Here is a 16,927-nt window from a genome sequence, read left to right as displayed (position 1 = left end):
TGTTTTTATAAAGGGCGACACTGTTCAGCTGTTCATATCTTCGTCACTATTAAGACAGTCCTGTGCTTGCTATCCGAGGGTTGTATTCGTCTAAGTTCATCGGTGTTGGAATTACGGATGATCTCTTAAGCGAAGGAAATAGCTTTAGCCTAACTGTAAATGTGTTAAATTGCAAGTTTGTAAATATTAGGATTAAGGTTCTCCTCCTCCCCTCCTGTGTCTCTCCCTGCCGTATGTGAGAGGATTACGTCGTAGTGTGACAGATTCGTTTCAACCTTTTTTCTCTACCCTGTTTCTTTATCTATCGTAAGGTGAAGATAGATCAATGGATTTGAATGAAGTGAATGAAGTGATTGAAGGTAGTGTTTGTGCATTGTAGGTGAATGAGTTTTCCTATCCCTTTATTCAGTTATTCGGGGACCTGTTAATGTTTAAGCTGTGTAATAAATTACTAAATATTATGTTAATGACTATCAATCATCCCTTTGAGCGTTGCCTTGGAATTGTCACTGGTTATCCTGCTCTTAGACAAGCTTTGTCTATGTAGTATGGCATTTTGAAAGAGTGTTTATAACCTGGTAACAAGAGTTAGGTTACAATATGGATTTTTCTCGTCTAAGATTTTGTGGAACCTTCAGTGCAATGTCAGTATCCGATACCGTCATCTTTTTCATGAATCTGTTCAATTATCCTACACTTCTCTATCAATCTATCTATCAATCCAACACTTCTCTTGCACATTAAGTTTGAATCTTACCATCCTTCCAGCCAAAGAGTAACTTGGAATATGGAGACCACTAACTGCACCCAAGGATGCTGCATCACTAGTATCTTCACGAATCTAATTTGGCGCCTGGAAATAAGAATAACAAAAATGATGAAAATATGAGAACACCTGAATGTCCAAACGTTGATTTTTGTGGGTAAATCGTGTTCCGTGGGTGCCTATCAGGGAATGAAAAAATATAACAAAAATAATCTTAAAAAACTTATCAAAGAAATTAAGTTCTCAAAACATCTAAAACAAATTTCAATGTAGTAATTACAATTCACCCTCGATCTATCGAGTGGTACTTACTGTACTTTCGAATGTTCATAAAATTTTTCATTTAAACATTTTTGTTGGTTTTTCATAAAACAGAGTTCAGGCGAAATTTGGTGAAAATATTCACTGCTTGTTTCCCAGTGGATTATATAATTTAGGTGACCAGCATTGACGAATTAGCTTAGTTTCTGTGCGAAAAATTGTGGTAAGTGTTCATATTCTCCCACAAAATGCTGAAGGTAATCCTGTTTGCTTACTATCCCTAGAGTCTTAAAATGCCGAAGTCCTTAACGGTGCTCTAAAACTGAATACGCAAGCTGATTAAAACCCGAATTCTATTTCAGCCAAGCTTCTCTCTGGCCTCAATGACAACTCACTTATTAGCTTTGGATGAAGGGCAGACACAGCAAGGCCAACAGCAGCAAGGTGGCCCTTTCCACGACAGCGCCGACCCCTCCATCTTGGCCACGAAACGAGATTCCCCTCCGAAGTAGTTGAGCGTCAGGACCAAGAACTGCCACATGCAGACCGCGAAGTAGACCTGGGCGCTGGCGTCCAGGAACGTATTGGCCTTCTGGAATAGCAGACCCAGGTAGCTGCACAACCCCAGGACCTGAGAAATAAGGGTCTGAATTACCAAGACTGTATGTTGAACGATTGACCTGCTAATATTCTAGAGTGAGTATTTAATATGAGATGTCTGCAATGATGATTTCTAAAAGCCATATTATACAAACTGCATGTACGCGTAATCTCTATATCTGTCGATATTAATACTGAGTGTAAACGTCATTTCATGTTCACGAAATAAGTGAAAAATGGATTTTCAAGGTAAAGCCACTGGTCAAGATCATTCACAATGAAAGAAATGAGCAACACACCGGATAAACAGAGAGAACGATGGCCGTCGTGCCCTTGTGTCTCGGCTGGGTATACTTTATGACGTAAGCCAACGTATCCGCGTACAGGATAATCAGCAAGAGGAAGGCCAAGGTGGCAAAGCCCAGGAGTGTCCATCCCGCAATGCCCAGAGCTGTTCAGGAAGAGAAGGAATAAGAAATTTATATAAAAACACAAAAAGAAACTTCGTTCATCTTAATAAATGAAGGAAAGTGAAGGCATTAAGACCGTAACAAGCACAGGAAAAAGCCCAAACCAAAAACAGATAAGTGCAAGCAAGCAACTCAAGATCTTCGATTCCATTGTGGGCGTAGTATAAAAACTGTCATGATATTTGCACACATACACACATATATATATATATATATTATATATATATAAACACACACATATATATATATATATATATATAATATATATATATATACATACATATATATATATATATATACATACACACCCAAACACACACACAGTATGTTTGGGTGTGTATATATATATATATATATGCATATATATATATGTATATATATATATATATATGCAAATATCATGACAGTGTCCACGGATGGAAAATAAAATATTGACTGGAGTTCCTAGTATGTTTGGGTGGAACTGACATACTAAACAACGCATGAAATGTGTAGTTCAATCAAGTTTTTCATTTACAGTGTCCCGTATCGCGCTTGACTGAAGTTCCTACTTTCGTGGGAACTGACATACTAAACAACGCGAAAGCAACAGCTTCAATCAAGTTTTCATTTATATATATATATACGCATATATATATATATATATATATATATATATATATATATATATATATATATATATATATATATATATATATATATATATATATATATATATATATATATATGTAAATAATGTGTTCATGCCTACATATCTATATCTGTATTTGTGGTAATACTGATCTATCTGTCTATAAAGATACACATACAAAAACAAATTTTCATACTCTGATGTGTCGCAGTCAGGACCAGCGACTTTATTTACTTTGATTTACCTAAATCTCCTAAATGTACGAGCACAAGAGAACAATTCGAAATGTATTTCTTTGCTTGTACATTTTTTACTCATGAGTCTCTTGAGAAAACTCCCTTTGTTTACGTCTTCTCCCACATACTCCGTTCCAAGAACATTTCTCAAGTCAGAATTTTATCGCGGTTTAGCCAATTTTACCAGTTTCTGCGCATCGCACACGTTTCCTGGCTGATTACCAAACTTTTATGTATCTCATTTCTACTCGTACATCATATTTCATTCACAAATTTATGCACAGCCATTCTGTCTGTCTGTTTGTATGTCTTCATTCTTTAGCACAACCTTGTCTTTCTAATCTTAGTCCTGTATCTATCAATACAAGTCTATCAAAGTGCCGTGGGTGTCAAAAGATGTCAGATAAAGCTAGACAGAAAGATTATTTGTTTCCTTCATTACCTCAGTTCTTGATTAAGGGACTTAAAAGATATGGTATCTTGAGGGAATCCCTTTGCAATCACTGAAGTATTACTAACACGCCATGACCAGTGAGATACAATATTTTACTTTTCGGTCTGTCAGTGTTTTGTATTTACTCATACACATACTCGTATTTATTTACATGATTTACAAGCTGTATAATTTAGAATTATGTCCATTTATTTAAACTTATGTCCTTCAATTTAACTAAATTATTAAAATGCCAACGAGATGGATTTGTATGCATCATAAATACAGAAAATTTTTATTGAAAAGAAAGGTGTCACTTCCCGACCAGATCTATCACTTCACAAAGACAAAGTTTACACGGATTAAAGTTTCTCAGTCAACTGCTCCTCAAAAGAGAAAACAGACTACGTGCAATTAATATACTGAGAAACAAAAAATAAAAGATGATAATTTCTGACGAATTAACTGTTTAACTACGGTGTAAGGGCATTAAAAAACATTGCCATTGATGATACTACCAAACCCTGTTCTGTGAACATTTCAAGAATATAGATCAAGACTAGTTTCCAATAAGATGCACGCACACAAAAGAAAATGCGTCCTGTTGGCAAATCTACCAATGAAGCTTTGGCGAATCTATTGATTCTTTAGGAATGTTTCGCGAGCGTTCAAATAATTTTCAACTCTATAGATTATTTTTAAAATCCATATAATATAAATCTTATCTGTACTCAGGGAAAATATATGAATTTTTTCTTGACAGTATGCAAATGTAAATGGTGCCCAAACAATGCGGTATGCACGGACTGACACATGTACACAGAATTAGTCATAAAATCATATTTCAAAATTCAATTTTGTCATGAAAACAAGTTTGAGAGAATCCGTTTGTATTTTAGGGAGAGGGAACTCTTTTCTCGGTGAGAGAGAGAGAGAGAGAGAGAGAGAGAGAGAGAGAGAGAGAGAGAGAGAGAGAGAGAGAGAGAGAGAGAGAGAGCAGATCGTTTAGGATATCAAAAACAGCCGAGGCTCTAATTTCTTCCTTTAACTTTAGCACTACAATTTTTCTGTCATTCGCCGTGAGAAGCGCTTTGAATATCAATGTAGTACGTTTGTTCAGTACTCTGTGGTGCCTAAATGCCTCTAGCCTGTAGGACCAACCACCGACGTCATAATACGACGCTGTCAGACCCATTTATTGCATTATTTTTTTTATTCCAGTTTAAAGCAATAAGGAACATTCAAATTAAGTCTTTTCCTGGACTCCTTTTCTTATTCAAATTACGTTTTTTCGCTAAATTCCTTTTCTTATATCTCCACATGTGTTAGAATTAATACAATCCATAAGCGTGACGCGCTCACTTCCAGGAAAGGTAATCCTGTCCTGGATTCTAACTATAGTCAAAATCCGAAAAAGAGCAGGGCAACCAAGCCAGATGACATTCTAATTTCTTTCCTTCATATTCTTGTCTTACTCAGAAAGAACAAGCATTGAGTAGTTCGTAAACGTCCTCGCCAACATGAATCTAGCACTCTGGGTGCACACGCCTCAAGGAAATGCTGTGTGAAAGATTCACGAATTTCAAAATGATAAAATTGCTAAGTCGGATGATGACAGCATTATATGAAAGCTTTAGCATCTATCCAGTAATACAACTGCTTAGATCTTAAGAATTTACTGGAGAAGAGCGATTAATTGCATTTCGCACTCATGTACAGAAATGAGAATATATATATGTATGTATATATGTATGTATATATATATATATATATATATATATATATATATATATATATATATATATATATATATATATATATATATATACACTTCAAATAAGTCAGTAATTACATTACAATTTAGTTTTCTGGATTATTTAAAGAATCATTTTCTATGGAGGCATGTGTCAATTCTATTATCAACTCAGTAGATTTCTGTGTGTGTGTGCGTGTGCGTGCGCGTAAGTGCACACTATAGAGAGCGACAGAGCTTTTATGTCTGACCAAGTCTAAAAGCTATGTTAAACATGACATTTTTAAACTTGGAACAAATAGTTTTCTCCCTCTCCGCCTATTCCCATTAACAGCTTCCCGGAGGTATGCAACGGCTCTGGGGGAAATAAAAACATTTACTGCCGAACTACGGAATAAAGGACTTCACAAGAAACACACGTATAAACACACAAACACACACAGACCCCCTTAGCTTCTCGATTTTCTCACACTTGTTTTATTCGTTTCGACTTGAATGCAGAAGAAAAATAAGTGAAGACACTTTTTCTTTCAGTGGTAGGATTCGACCCCTTGCATGTTAATCAAAGTGAAGCTACCACCTTGTCCACCAGCTACCGTTAGGTGATATCAACAGGTTTTTGCTCATCTATGCACACTTATAGTGAATTCAGAAGCGTTTTGCTACAGCTTGAATAGACCCATCTTCCTCATCGCAACATGGTGTTTTTGCGGTTGTTACTACAGAGTCTGGGACGACTTTTTTTTTTTGTTCCTCACTTGGATTCTAGGCTTGTAGTGACAAGTGTATCATAAAAGTGAGAGGAAATCGAGAAATTAGGTCACTGTGTCTGTTATTAATAGTTTATATATGACAAAGAGGCAATAAATGCTAAAATGTTATGTTTTCAAAGCAGGGAAGGTACTATTCTAGCTCTTGTAATATGTTCTTAAAATCGACTAGAGAGAGAGAGAGAGAGAGAGAGAGAGAGAGAGAGAGAGAGAGAGAGAGAGAGAGAGAGAGAGAATACTCTGGTTACTTTTACTAGTTATGCTATTATTAATAGCCACAAATACCGAAATCTCGATTCCATAGAAAACATTTTTTTTAATACTCTTATGACTACAAACCTTGAATGCAGATGGGAAATGAAATTTTTCCACTCAAATCGACTGGCAACATTCCGTTTATATTTCTACTTGGAGACCTGTGCGGTCCTAAAATCAGCTCCCAGGCACCCACTCCTTGGGGTAGTACCGAACTCACTGACCCAAACATTGTCCAGTTGCGAAGTCCACTGCATTGTTAGCATTCCTGTGTTAATTTTTTTCTATATAGAGAATGTCCAGTGTAATAAATGCTTCTTTTCACATAATAATAACAGTTAACTAGTTAATACAGAGATTAGATGATGAAGATGATATACACTTACAATTCAACCTCCTAGCAGAGATTTGATGAAGCGTCATACCAATCAGAAACACACTCGGAGAAGTTTCGAGAAGGATTAACTGTATGCCAAAAATAGGCTCAATGGTTTTATGACGAATCATCTTCGAACTTGCCTACATTTTCTATGAAATTTGGTGGGAGAGGTGACCATTTCCCACTTTCTACGGGCAAATTCTCATTTAAAATCTCGCAAGTTCTTGTTTGCTTTCATTTCCTCCCCACCGCGTTTGATTCTTCCACCCCCTCCACCCCCAACGCCCCAGATCCTCCTTCCCATCAGGCCCTAGTAGCCTGGTGAGGGAGTCAAACATAAACCAACCCTGGGGCCAAAAACGCGAAAAACACAACTATAACTTCATCCTGAGCATCAATTAGAATCACTTCCGGCAAGTGCTTTTCATCGAGAGGGAAAATGAGGAGAGGGATCCTGATAACTGTGAACTATTAGCTCACACGGGAGACCACAATACCATGAAGTGAGGAAATAACAATTATCTAATGAACCGGTCACCGTAGTTGCCGCGAAAGACTGCCAAAATTCTTGAAATGGCTCGACCCAACAACCCACCGAACAGAACGCAGCCACCACCGCCTTCTCGAGGGATCCTGTGACCTCTTGCACGCACCCCAATGCTTGTTTCTATGTGCAGTGGCAAGGAAGTATAGGTAAATTCCTAAAAAGAGAGCTAAATTTAGAATCGATTTCTATTGATTGGAGTGTTTTATGAAAGAGGAACCGCAATATGATGAGGAAGGGAAAGAAAAGCAAAGCCACAGGCAACTCGGAAGCTACACAAAAGAATCCGGTATTACATTCTCATCCAAAAAGTTCGATGTACTCGACCCCTTTGCCCTTATCATTAGCAAACGCATCAAAAAGTTTTCCTTCCTCTTAACGGAAAAGACTAATAATAATAATAATCATCATCATCATCATCATCATCATACTGAGAACACGCATGCCTGTTACTTAACAGATCCTGACCAAAATACAATGCATGATCAGAACTTTGTTGTTGTTGTACAAATCTCTAAAGTATTTACTCTTCCGCCAGATATTGTTCTAGAAACTTCGAAGTAAAGGTAGATGCTTGGATACAAAGATAATGGCTGTGATCCAAGGTTACAAGAAACGCTTAAGCCACCTTTCAAAAAAACATTGAAATAACAATTAAAAACCGAATCAGATTTCAGAAAACCCAACTGAAGGTAAATTGAGTTTTATTCTTCTTATTTTAGAAACGTATTCATATTCATGTTTTGGACATACTGAAATATCATACATGTGCCATTTTTTAATTAACGCCCCCAGACGTAAAATGGTCACTTTCAAAGATAGTCCTTAACTTTAGGATTAGATATCACTGACAAAGCCATATATGAGACTTCAAGGTCAAGGTCAGAAGTCACACCCTTTGTATAAGTTTCAGATATCAAAATTCATGGTTGGAGTTCATCTTTATCATCAGGTTTCCATTTTCAAATTCAGATATCAGTGCCAAGGTTAATGTTACTGTCAGATTCAAATGTTTCTTAAGTTTAGATTATCCCACAAATCAGATTAAGTTAGAGGGATCAAATCACGCTAAAAATCTTATAAATTATCTAACGGATGCTGATGGTGATGTTATTTTTATTATTCATTATGTGCACATTTCTACAGAATATATAAAAAATACTTTTAATTTGTTTCTCAAACTTCCAAAGCGACATGAGAGGAAAGAAATGGACCAGGAAAAGAGAGGCATTGTAAAATACAGTTAGACATAATAAATCAAGATAGACAAGTCAACCAACAAATAAATGGAAGCATTTAATACACAGAGGGTTAAAAACAAGTCATAGGGAGAAGCAAAGGGGCTCGGCGCTTTGAAGTGTGTCACGTGCCAGGAAGACAGCTACACTGTCTGTTCGACAGCAAAGGAAATAATGGAACCCTGGTCCATTTTTCGTGGAGCTTTGTTGATAAATCTGTTTCTTACCGCGAAAACTAAATCAAGCAATCTCATAAATCGTGAAAATCTAAACAAATGATTTTTCTTTGTGATAGTTTAATCAAGTAATCTTATTTCTCGCGAAATCTTATGTTAAAAAATTTTATCGTCTTCTTCTTCTTCTTATTATTATTGCTGCCGTGAAAGGTTACGAACACCAAGAGTGCAAGTTCCAGAGTTATGCTTTAAAAGTCTAGTTCAGTGAGGTCAAACGGCGATATTGTCACCCCAGCCTCATTGTCAATCCTCATGTTTGTGTAGCACTTGCGAGAATCGATAAAAAAGTCCTCATCTGGTATTGGGTTGATGGTTCTGTCCACCAACAACAAAAAAACGCTTGTTTTGGTTTTCATAATTGTTCACCAATGCTAATTTCTGCGATGTTTGATGATCAAAAAGGGTTAATGGAGCTAATTTATGCGTTTCCTGTTGAAACGTGTAGGAATTAATATTCACTGGCTTAAGCTGATTTGAAATCAGTTAAATGAAATGATGTGAAAAAGGGAATTTCTTCTACTTTATACTAAATGTCTGATTTCTGTGCAGGTATTAATTCTTCACAAAAATAATCAGTTACTCTTGTGGATCGCCAAAAATCGCCTTTTATTTCCACGTTTTCACATTTGCAATACATTAATAACTTATTCTGATATTTATAACTTCATAATTGCTACCACCATCGCCACCAATACCACTAGGACTACTGTAGTACTACTACTACTACTGCTGATGATATAAAAAAAATGATGATGGTGACGAGGATTCTTTTGTAACTGACTAACTTATTCTTCATTATTCTTTCCTTTTTGCACCATAAAGGAATGCAAGACCTGAACATTACTCTCCAACATATAAAACATTTTAACAAACTAAGCAGACAGCTAAGTATACCAGAATTTAATCAAAATAAAGCGCCCATAAGGTTCACTTTTCCTCAGGATTTTCCGAAAAACGTATGGTACTGAAACGAATTTGCATTATCAAGCAATCTTTCGCTTCCTCTGATCAACTTATCGGTCATATCATAGAAGGTGCCACAGAGTGTTCACCTGGATGCGAGACTTACTCATCGCCTTTATTCGTCGGAGAATAATTCAGTCGACAGCAACAGTATTTTGAAAACACTGCATACGTGCTTGCTCGCTTGTCCGGTTAGCATTCGGAGTACGTTGCAAGCACATGTGCGTGTCCTCAAGTTTCTCCTCCAACTTAAAATAGTACAAGGAGAGAGTGGCTATCTCTCGCACCGTTACAGCAACGAGAAATTCGTCTGCTGAGTAGGCAAGCACTGAAGAAAAACATATATACGAAGTTATTTTCATTTTGACATTTCACTGTGTGGGTGAATGGTGGCTGGTGTTTATGATCTGATTATTGTGCTCGTTTATATATTGTCGTAACATTCTAGTATGCATGGAGACTCGTGATCTCGTTTTGGTGTGGACTAGGTTCTCATGCTTTTAAACAAATACATCAAGAGGCATAAATTATCTAAAATTTATCCTACACTTATTATCTAAAACGTAAACCATTAAAATGTTAGTCTTCTTATGCACAAAGCAACGAATGTGAATTTGCTTACATTAGATTTCTGCGAAATGTCGAGCCATGGCCTTAACACCTGTGAGTTGACTTCCTTAGCCTGAAATGCAACATCCCTCAAAACACCAAAAATATTTCGAAACTGACCCACAGGAGGCTGCAAGTTACTCACTCTTCAAACATTAAAAAGCTGTTGGCAATAAATTGTGTCACTTAAGGAAGTGGCTGCTTTGTTTGCCTGTTGTACCTCTAAATTACTTAGTGGCTATGATATCTGGGAGGCGAAGAACATCTAGACATTTCGTGATATTGCAGATAAAGAAAATAAAAGACAACGCAAAACAGGGACTGTTTGACGGTGACTCCTGTATCTGCCAAACCGTAAACATAACTGCCTACCTTTGTCCAAACGTTTAACGTTACATACCACCTTTCTCCAAAAGTTAAACTTTATTTAGTACTTTTCTCCAAGCGTTAACCGTTCATTACTACCTTCATCCAAACGGTAAACGTTACTCACTCCCCTTGTCCAAACACAAAACATCAGAACTTACTAATCTAGACATTACAACCAGTGTCAAAGCGTTAAACATTACTGACTACCTTTGTTCAAACGTTTAACATTACTGACTGCCTACGTTTACACGTTAAACTACTGATTATGCTTGTCCACGTAAATATTGCCATGGGCTTTTGTCATAATACAAAAATTTACAGATTTTTTAATATTACCAGGCAAAATTTCTGCCAAATGTCATCGACTGTGAGGATGTCCGATGAATGTCAAGTAAACCTCCCAATCTTAAAAGAGATGCCACTAAATTCAGACGACTTCTGCCTAAATGTTCATTAATCACGTCTTTGCACAAATGTCACACATTGCTAGTTACTTCTGTCTAAAGATGAGCCACTAATGGAATCTGTCCAAAAATACGGGAACGTCTGTTTATTAGTCAAACTTTTCTCGTGGCCTCTTTTTCAAATGTCAAAAGAGGAAGATCAACTCTGTCTAAATGTCGTACGTCAATCAAATCTGTTCAGAGATCAAAGATCAGTGTATCTGTAACAATGCTGAGCAGTTTTGAATGTATTTGTCAAATTGTCAAACATTCACAAATATTAAGCATTATTGGCAATGTCTTTGCAAAAATAAACATTTCAAAGACAAGTCCAGATGTTAAAAAAAATACTTCTTATACATGTTCCCAAATGCAATTAAATAATGAAGATTTTTACCAATTAGAAATTCAAGAATTTACTTAACTTGCACTGCAGAAGGAAGGCTTAAAGCGTTGCTCGTTACCACAACGCCTTTTAAAAACGTCTACTGTGGCGTTAATATTTGTCGTCAAGGGAACTGCATTCGTTCAAGAAAGCAGATTTTTCGTTTGTTTTTACTACGTAGGGATATAAGAGTCTTGTATGATAAGGGTATAACAACCATGATTACATAGATCTCGCTAAGAAAGGGATAGCAGAAGGTATAGTTAATGACATCTTCAGAATAATATTGAAGCCTGCATCTTTTTTGGCAAGACAGGGTAATCGACTGTTCTTAAATCTTGCGATGAATAATGCATTTTTTAATGCAAGGGGTATAATTAGTGATATTTTCAGATTATTACTGAAGTCTGCGTTACCTTTTAACGGACCAAGGAAAATGAACTTTTCTCAGATCTCATGGTAATTAAAGCATTTTTTAAAGATAGCCAACTGCACAGGGGCTCAAATCACGCTTGTGAAATAAAAAGTGGCAATCAAAATAGAGGCTACAAAATACTGTCCAGGAGCCGTTGGAAACAGAGCTTAGCTTTAAGGCAAGACACATAAAACAGTTTGCCAAAATTTTTGGAGGATTTTGTCGAACGAGACGTGCAATGGTTTGGGTAGATCGAAGTTTCTGGGGAGTTGCACGGATCACGCACACGCGTGCGCACATACACACACACGAGAGAGAGAGAGAGAGAGAGAGAGAGAGAGAGAGAGAGAGAGAGAGAGAGAAACTGCGTAGGAGGGGTGGAGAGTAGTCAAGGTGGGCTGTGGCCATGAGGTAAATTTATAGATATACATTCTTGGGAGTCGTATAGCTTACAACATTGTGGGTCTCAGAGTTAATGATTCTGAACACCACCTTCGCTCTTGCTCTTTCTCTTATTGGCACAGAGTTTCTTGCAGGGGAAAGCCAATCCGTCCTCAAATATCGCAGGAGAAAATGCTTTCCAGAGGTTAATGAGGATGAAGCAAAAATGAAAATGAACCAATCTTGTTGAGCCAGTGGGAACGTCCGAATCTAGAAAGTACTTATTGGTGTAAATGGTATCAAGTGAATGGAAGCTTAGGGTTAAAGGTAACATAAGTTCAAGATTGATTAGCTTATCAAGCTTACTCTACATAGAATCCTAGCCAATTTTCCAATGACAGTTTTAGACTTTTGGTATTAGGTCTTTTGTCTTATGTATAGAATTCTATACTACGTGATTTGATACAAAACCCTATTGGTAATACACAAATGCGTTAATTGTTACGTTTCTTTAGTCGACAAAATGTGAAAAAAGTTTTAAAACATGTTGACATAGCTGACTACTAATCGTAAATCAAAACGAATCTGTGATTTTGCACATTATGTCTGCATACAACAGCTAAATGTTGATTGCAATTTCGTCGAATCAACTGAGCAGATTAGCTACGGGCTAGATATTGTACAAAAATACCCACATCATCTTGATTAATTGCAAAACTGTCCCTATATACTAAGTGTTCAGGAGAGAGAGAGAGAGAGAGAGAGAGAGAGAGAGAGAGAGAGAGAGAGAGAGAGAGAGAGAGAGAGAATTAAATGAAGACAGCTTTGAGCTTTCCGAATCATCAAAGGTAATATCAATATATATCTTTTATATCGAGAGAGAGAGAGAGAGAGAGAGAGAGAGAGAGAGAGAGAGAGAGAGAGAGAGAGAGAGGGGCAAACGAAAAAGGCTTTGAAGTCTAAGAATCATCAAAGCTTACATAAATATAACTTTAATACTTTGCAATCTTTTTTTTTTACTGTGGTGTGAGACGACAGGCGTAGGTGGATACATTCCTGCGTGTTGAATCACCCCTGTAGGGATCCATTGCCAATGCTCAAAAAAAACGGAGAGAGAGAGAGAGAGAGAGAGAGAGAGAGAGAGAGAGAGAGAGAGAGAGAGTTTCGTGATTTTCCCGGAACACTTCCTGATTTTCCTCGTGGCTTCCTAATTGAGTAATTTAGCTCTAGGTGAGGATGGAGAAGAGATCACTGAAAAGATGTGTTAGCGAGCAGAATAAGAGAGAGAGAGAGAGAGAGAGAGAGAGAGAGAGAGAGAGAGAGAGAGAGAGAGAATATAAATGACATGAAATCGACTAACAGAATTTCAGTTAATTAACCGAGCTTGTTCGACAACTAAATAAACAAAGCCACTGTATTGCAACAAAGTAATTTCATTACCGAAACAGGGTTAGATGCAACCAAGACATTAATTTACTCTCTCTCTCTCTCTCTCTTTCTTGCTCTCTCCAAGTCTGCGTTTAACAAGGACAAGTAGATAAGTCCATTACCTTGATATCCGAAACAGGTGTCAGCGACTAATTAATAAAGATAGCTGAAGGGTTATGCGTTGCCGAAGTCATCATCCTTGAACGGAATTGCCAGAAAAAGACAGAAAATTCAACAGTGAATCTAAATGCATAGTAAATGCAGCTTTACTGCACTTGTTTACGGAAAGGGAAGCTGCACATAGAATGATCTTAGATAGCAATCATCACCCCAGTGAGAAGACCCAAAAGGACACTTTTGCTTCATTGTGGAATATCTATTCACTTTTCAGTTCCTAGAAGCTAAAAACTGAAAGCATAGGGTTTTCTTTTGGATGTCTACTGAAACTTAGCTTGAGTTAAATCTGTTTCGGTTTCTATGTTTAAAGAAGAAATTATTCAAGTTTTCTTAATTCTGAGCATTGCTGATAATGTTCCGTTGGGGATAACCACGACGATCCTACTTTCTATTGCATTTTTTTTTTTAGACAATTTGCCGTCATAATGTACCCCCTCAGAAAGTCCCTCTGGTAAAGGCGCTCTGTTTTTGAAGGCAATATTTTTCTCGTAGCGAGTCTCAATTTTTAAGACAGTCCCCGTCCTTAAAATGGTCCTGTTCCTTAGTCCTGTACCTTAAGATGACCCCATCTTGCTAAGTTGGAACCTCTTTATCACATTTTTTCCTTAAGAAGGTGCACTTCCTTAAAAGATTCGCCTCCTTAATAAAGATTCTCTTCATTAAGACCGCCATCTCTCTTCAAACGGTACACTTTCGTAACAAAGACTGTCCCTCTTTATTAATAAGACAGTCCTAGCTTTCAAGGCGGTCCTCTTCTTAAGAAGCCGTTTCTTATAACAAGGCCCTTCACTATGCTTATAATCTTGGGACGATCCACGTACCTCACGTACACGATCCTCTTCCTAAAGATAATTCCCTGGTTAAAGAAAGCCTCTACGTTTAATTGTTTCTCTTCCTCTCGTGAAACACAGGACCCTTGCTCTTATAGTGCCATTTCATTTTTTTTTATTTTAATAATCAATCTGTTTATTACGAAAACAAGTGCTACATCTGTAAGCAAATGAATGAGAGACATAAGATTTCATTTTCAAGTAATGAGAAATAAGCTTTTTAAAAGGGTACAATAAAGATATTTTCACTGTGGAACCCGCTAAACTTACTCACATCTACGGTAGTACTTCTTAAGTACATCAACTCAACTCGTCGCAAGATGCAAAGTTCTATATTTCTTTTAATACCTTCAATAACAGTCCAGAAATACGCTGGCACACCGAATGCTTCCTATTATTTGGAACCTACGTATTTCTTCTCCAGCTTCACCTGGGTGGTTGCTCTCGCGTATCAACTTCCGAAGCTTTCAGGGCGTCAAGATGTTCCCATTATTCACTCACATTAATTTAGCCTTAATTTGGCTCGGTCTTTCACTCCTTGCTGCCGCCTGTCTTCACTCGTAATGGAGATGAACGAGTCATGTTGATGACGCATTATGTCATCTGCTTCTCGGCAAAAGCCAGACAAATCTTCAGATTTTTATCATTGGCAGAATTGAAACCCGTGGTGATTTTCTGTGACACTAGCATTCCTTTTTGGTTGAATTTGCATTGGCGTATATGTATGTATGTGTGTGTGTATATGTACACACATTATATATATAAGTATACACAAACACACACACACACACACACACATATATATATATATATATATATATATATATATATATATATATGAGAAGATTTCCAATCGAGTTTTGTCAAGACTTTGATGTTAGCTCTCACTTCAAAGTTGTCCTTTTCCATGCTGCTAAAAGAGCCCTTCTTTTAAAGACACCTTAACAACACAACAGCTGGTGTACTAATAATGAGTAGTCTTGACCGTAGGTACCATCTAATGTTGGCTACTTGTTTAAACAGTACTGTACAGCACCGTGGTTTGAGTCCTCCTTCCCACTCCCCTGTGGGGAAGGGAGGGAGGACGATTCCAATATTGGAGTCTATTCACATGGCTTTCTACTTGAGTGAATTAAAGGACTAGTGAAATATAGGGAGTGTAGCAGAACTTTTGACTCACCCTCGTATATTACATGTATAATGTATAATATATATATATATATATATATATATATATATATATATATATATATATATATATATATTTATATACTGTATATATGCATGTATGAGAGAGAGAGAGAGAGAGAGAGAGAGAGAGAGAGAGAGAGAGAGAGAGAGAGAGAGAGAGCATGCCTGTGTGATTTAAGAAATGAATGAAGTGAATAAAGTGTGAGGTATTAATATTTGCGGAAAATAAGGTGACAGCTGATGACAAGGAAGAGAAGCTGCTGCGACCGATAGAACAACCTTGAAATAAACAACTTTCGTTCATGTTACATGAATGAAATTTATTGATTCAAGTGAATGTAATGGATGATGGCTAAATGAGAGAAGGGGTGAATCACGGAGCAGGTGAAACAGTGATAGAAAGTATTCTATAAAGGTCTATATAAGAAAGAAAACTGGCACTATGGAAGCTCAATGCTGAACAAAATCTCCTTTATGGAAGTCAAGTGAAGATGCTGAATGAAAATATAAGAAAAGAGCTGGAAGGTGATGAGGTTATTTGCGCAATAAGTGTTGAGTAAGGTGGTTTGAAAGGTGACAGATGTTTGCTGAAATGTGCATAATTCCGAGGCTTAGGGAAGGAGAGAGGGAGGCCTACAAGGCAGGGGTTAAACAAGGTGAAAGGAGTGTTGCTACTGAAGAGAGTTAATAAAATGAGTGCCTACAAGATAGGGGGCGAGCTGCACAACGGGCGTAGCGGGTTAACAGGCTGCTGCCAAGGCTTCTATAAAAGTCTAAGCATAGTGTACGGCCAACGAGGAATGATGAAACAAAGGAGACGGCGACCTTTTGTCTTTAATCTAAGGCATTTGCAAGCAAACTATTTATAGTGGAACATAAGTATATAGAGCAATAATAATAACTGATGTAGAGGGTTTCTGCATTGGTGTTCATTCAAGAGTCAACATCTCAAAGAAAAATGTGGGAGAAACTAATATTTTACTTTTTCAGAGAGACATCCCTTGATTATACATACACACATACGTATATATATATGTATATATATACAGTATTTAATGTATATATATATACTGTATATATATAATATATATATATATATATATATATATATATATATATATATATACATACATGTATAATATGTAATCAAGCATGAAAACGAAA

The 16,927-nt window shown here is 36.9% G+C and overlaps 1 protein-coding gene across 3 annotated transcripts in view; it reads right to left on the bottom strand.

Moving 5' to 3' along the window:
- The window catches only part of LOC136851886 (organic solute transporter subunit alpha-like), a 152,335-nt gene that overhangs the window by 11,610 nt on the left and 123,798 nt on the right, over nt 1-16,927 (bottom strand). For 2 of the 3 annotated variants that reach the window (XM_067126217.1, XM_067126218.1), the window contains exons 3-5: nt 1,927-2,078; nt 1,423-1,658; nt 758-853 (exon numbers count right to left, since the gene is read on the bottom strand). In XM_067126217.1, coding sequence (XP_066982318.1) covers nt 758-853; nt 1,423-1,658; nt 1,927-2,078 — 484 coding nt within the window. Of the gene's footprint in view, nt 1-757; nt 854-1,422; nt 1,659-1,926; nt 2,079-6,259; nt 6,444-16,927 lie in introns of all 3 variants that reach the window. The other variant, XM_067126219.1, reaches the window with a different exon arrangement.

This window comes from Macrobrachium rosenbergii, chromosome 24 (genome assembly GCF_040412425.1).
Source record: "Macrobrachium rosenbergii isolate ZJJX-2024 chromosome 24, ASM4041242v1, whole genome shotgun sequence".
NCBI lineage: Eukaryota > Metazoa > Arthropoda > Malacostraca > Decapoda > Palaemonidae > Macrobrachium > Macrobrachium rosenbergii.
This window is presented reverse-complemented; position numbering and strand designations above follow the sequence as displayed.